A 3,829-nucleotide genomic window follows, 5' to 3' on the forward strand; every position below is an offset into this window, starting at 1 on the left:
TCGAGAGCCACAGCCAGTCAGAAAGTCACCTGCCATATTGCCAGAGGGAATGGTTGAAAGGTGACTCCAGCGAACCATTGAGATGATGATTTGAGTTAAGCTGTATATAATTGTTGTGATGCTGGATTGATTGAGTTATATATGGACCCTGCTCCGGGAATAGGGCAGCTCCCGGAATCTGCTTGCCCCCCCCCCCCATTTTGGAGTTCCCAGTTCCCGTGCAGTTCTCACTGGGGTTGGGGAGATTGGGCGCTTGGAGCCCAGTGGAAGGAGTGTGTTCCCGGGAAGTGTGTGTGCAGTGCCGGTGAGAGTTGGGGAATACAGAATTGCTGTTTGAATCTACAAGGCTTTGTGGTGGCTTGGTTATTTGTGCCCAGCCAGACTGCAGCAGTGGTACGCACCTGTAAGCCCTAGTGACTCTGGAGGTGAGACATCCTCAACAAGTTAATGAGATCCTGTCTCAAAATAAAAACATAAACAGGACGAGGGCTATATCTCAGTGGTAAAACACCTCTGGGTTCAATCCCTAGTACCCCAAAACAAAAAAAGAATCCACTGCCAAGCAGTGATGCACATGGCTTGGGAGGCTGAGGCAGGACAATTGTAAGCTTGAGGCCAGCCTCAGCAACTCAGTGAAGCACTAAGTAGAAAACAAAACAAAAAGGACTGGGGATATAGCTCAGGGATAAAGTGCCTTTGGGTTCAATCCTCAGTGCAAAAAAAAAGAAAGAAAGGAAAAAAAAGAATCTACCACCTTGAAAACTTAAGTGTAATGAGGAGATATCTTTAATTAAGGAGTCCAATATTCTCTAGTCCCATCTTTGTTAAAGTAAATGAATAAAACAAGAATATAATTACATACATTTTGTATGTATGTGGGCCCCAAATTATTAAAAGTGGTTAATCTGGGTAATAGAATAATGCATTAAATAATATTCTCTATGATAATTTTTGTTCCAAAAAATCAAAGGTGGAATGTTCTCTCTTGATATGTGGATGCTAACATCCAACAAGGGGGTGGGGAGAGAATAGAAGTTCAGTGTTTCAAAATCTTTTTTACAAATTTTCTCTGAATAAATTACTTTTTAATCAGAAGTTGGGGGGGGGGTCTTAGGAAACTGTTTTCTCTTTGGAATATTTCCACCCTTACTTACCTTTCTAAAATTAGTGAGATTTTCCTGAGTCATCACCTCCACTCTCAACTGGCATGTAGGCTCTCTCGCATTTATAGCAGGCTAGACGCCACGGAAGATTCACAGCTTTACACCATGAGCAGATCCAATTCACTTGACTGGAGCATGAGGCAGACTTCTCCAGTTGCTGGGATTCCAAGGTTTTTTTCCCTTGGGGTTGCTTGGCCTTCTGAACCTGAGACTGCTGTTTCTTTGGGCTTTTTTTCATACCCTGACTCTTAATGCTACCCAGGGGGGTTGCCTGGGGTCTCTCTGGATCTTTCTGCTGCCCCAGGCTCCCATTAGCCACCAGGGGAGCAGTCCCCTGGGGCATTGCTGTATCTTCCTTCTGGATGTGGCTGCTGCTTTCCTCCAGGGGGTCTGTCCCCTGGGGCCTCTCTTTACCCTCTTTCTGGGTAAGGCTAATGCTCTCCCCCATGGGGTCTTTCCCCTGGGGCCTCTCCTGACCCTCCAGGCTTTGGCTTATGCTTTCCCCCAGGGAAGTCATTCCCTGGGAACCCTCAGGACCTTCTTTTTGCTTGGGGCTTGTTAGATCTCCCAGGTTGCATCTGCCTGGGAGGTTCTCAGGATATTCATCCTGGCCCCGGCAGCTGAGGCAACTCTGGACACATTGAGGAGCCATTCCCTCCTGGCACCCCACTGGAGCCCACAAGATGGGTGAATAGGTCACTGCAGGAGGCACCTGGGATGCAACTGCTGCCACTGTTGTGGCTGTTGCTCCTGCTGATTCTGATTCCATTACTACAGGGGCTTGTAGAGGTGTTGAGTATGGGAATCCCACTGGGATTGGCACTGGATGGGGTACTGGCATTTGCACATGTGGTTGCATTGCCTGGGACCAAGGACATGGGTGTCCTGGTACATAAAGCAAAGGTGCTGGGGCTGGCATCTGGGCTTCTACATATGGCATGCCCTGTGCTCCAGCTGCCACCACCTCTGCCTGCTCCTCTCCCTCCAGGGGCCATGCCACAGCACCATGCTGTTGGGCTGCCATAATAGGTACAACCTTTGGGGGCAATGGATCTGCCAATGCTGACCTCTCAGCCTGAAGTAGTCTCCCACGTAGCACTTCACGCTCATCCATCACCTGCTGCAGGGCAACCTGAGTGAAGCGCAGCTGAGTGGTAGCATCATCGCGCTCCTGACGCAGCCGCTGCAACTCGGAAGCCAGCGCCCAGCAAGCCGCCTCGCGCTCCTCCACCTGATCCTGCAGCCTACGGACCCGACGCCCCTGCTGCTCCCGCTGCCTGGCCACCACTCGCACGCACAGGGCCAGGGCGCTCCAGGTGCACGCCCTCTTGAGGGCACGAGGCACCTGCGGGTCCACCACCACAGTGCGAAGCCGGTCCTCCACCTCGTTCCAGGGACGAGAGCGAAACGCCATGTAGAACTCCGGGCCACCACCGTTCATGAGAACTTCATTATTAATGAACCGGACCACCTCGTTATGGCGAAAGCCACTGGCGTGGTCGCCAAATTCCACCGCCATGGCTGCTGCGGCCTAGGAAGTAGAGCGACGGCTTCGCGGCTGCTACTTCCGCTGCAGCCCGGGGAGTCTGCAGCCACCAACTCTCTCCCCACAGTCCTCGCTCAGTGCTATTTCAGTATTTGCTCAGTCCTGGCCTCCTCCTCCGCCTCCTTCCTCCCTCAACCCCCTCAGTCTCCTCACGAAGAACAAAGCCGCTCCTCTCACCACCACGTGCCTGCTGCGACAATGTGACATGGACAGACAAATGCTGAGTCATGCCGCAAAGCCTGTCGGGACCTACCTCCCTTCACAGAGTGCCACCTACTGGAACGAAGTGTGAGCAAGGTGGCCTTCTGGGACTAGCCTCCCTTGACACAGTGCCACCTACTGGGAGGGAGTATAAGCAAGGTGGCCTAGACAGGGATTGCAGTGAGACTGTTTGGGATGGGTGAAAGTAGGTCCTTTACAGAGACTCTAACCCAGGAGGTGGCGAGTCCTTCAATCATATAAACACTCCTAATCTAAAAGGAAGATGCTTCTGCGGAAATTAGAGATTTTCTGAGCAAGGAGGCTGGGAAGGAGGGAGGGAGGCATCAAAGATGGATAGTTGGGTGGAGAACGGGGTTGTGGATCTCCAACTTTAGGAAGGTGAATAGGTGCAAGAAGGGATTTTTTTCAAAATTCAGGAGAGCCTGCACGGTGACACACGCCTGTAATCCCAGCAGCTCGGGAAGCTGAGACAGGAGGATCTCAGGTTTAAAGCCATCCTCAGCAAAAGTGAGGAGCTAAGCAACTCAGTGAGACCCTGTCTCTAAATAAAATACAAAATAGGGTTGGGGATGTGGCTCAGTGGTTGAGTGCCCCAGTTCAATTCCCAGTACAAAAACAAACAAACAAACAAAAAAACCTCAGTAGAGGAAGCAGTGCTGACAGGTGTGAGAGAGAAAGCTTGGGCTTGCACTGCTGCTGTGGGGAAGGTTTGGCAGCAATGGGAACCAAGCTCAGTTGTATACCCTGTACACAACTGAAGTAAGAACTTGGCAGTTGAAGATTACAAGGTGAAGCTGTATGATAAGGATAGCAAGGAGCACCAGAAAGAGCACAACTGCAATGGCTGAATAAAGGAAGAAAGGGAACCCAGTCCAAGATGGTGTTCTGGGAACACACG

General features: G+C 51.0%; 1 protein-coding gene across 1 annotated transcript; it reads right to left on the minus strand.

Annotated features, from left to right (window-relative positions):
- Positions 1-1,164: 1,164 nt before the first annotated feature.
- On the minus strand, positions 1,165-2,682 carry LOC124110067 (putative testis-expressed protein 13C). Its single transcript, XM_046469151.1, has one exon. The coding sequence runs from the start codon at positions 2,680-2,682 to the stop codon at positions 1,165-1,167; it is 1,518 nt and encodes a 505-aa protein (XP_046325107.1).
- Between the last annotated feature and the right edge of the window lie 1,147 nt (positions 2,683-3,829).

The sequence above is a fragment of the Marmota monax genome, unplaced genomic scaffold (assembly GCF_021218885.2).
Source record: "Marmota monax isolate L192 unplaced genomic scaffold, Marmota_monax_Labrador192_F-V1.1 WCK01_AAM20220418_F8-fsc00054, whole genome shotgun sequence".
In the NCBI taxonomy this organism is placed as follows: domain Eukaryota; kingdom Metazoa; phylum Chordata; class Mammalia; order Rodentia; family Sciuridae; genus Marmota; species Marmota monax.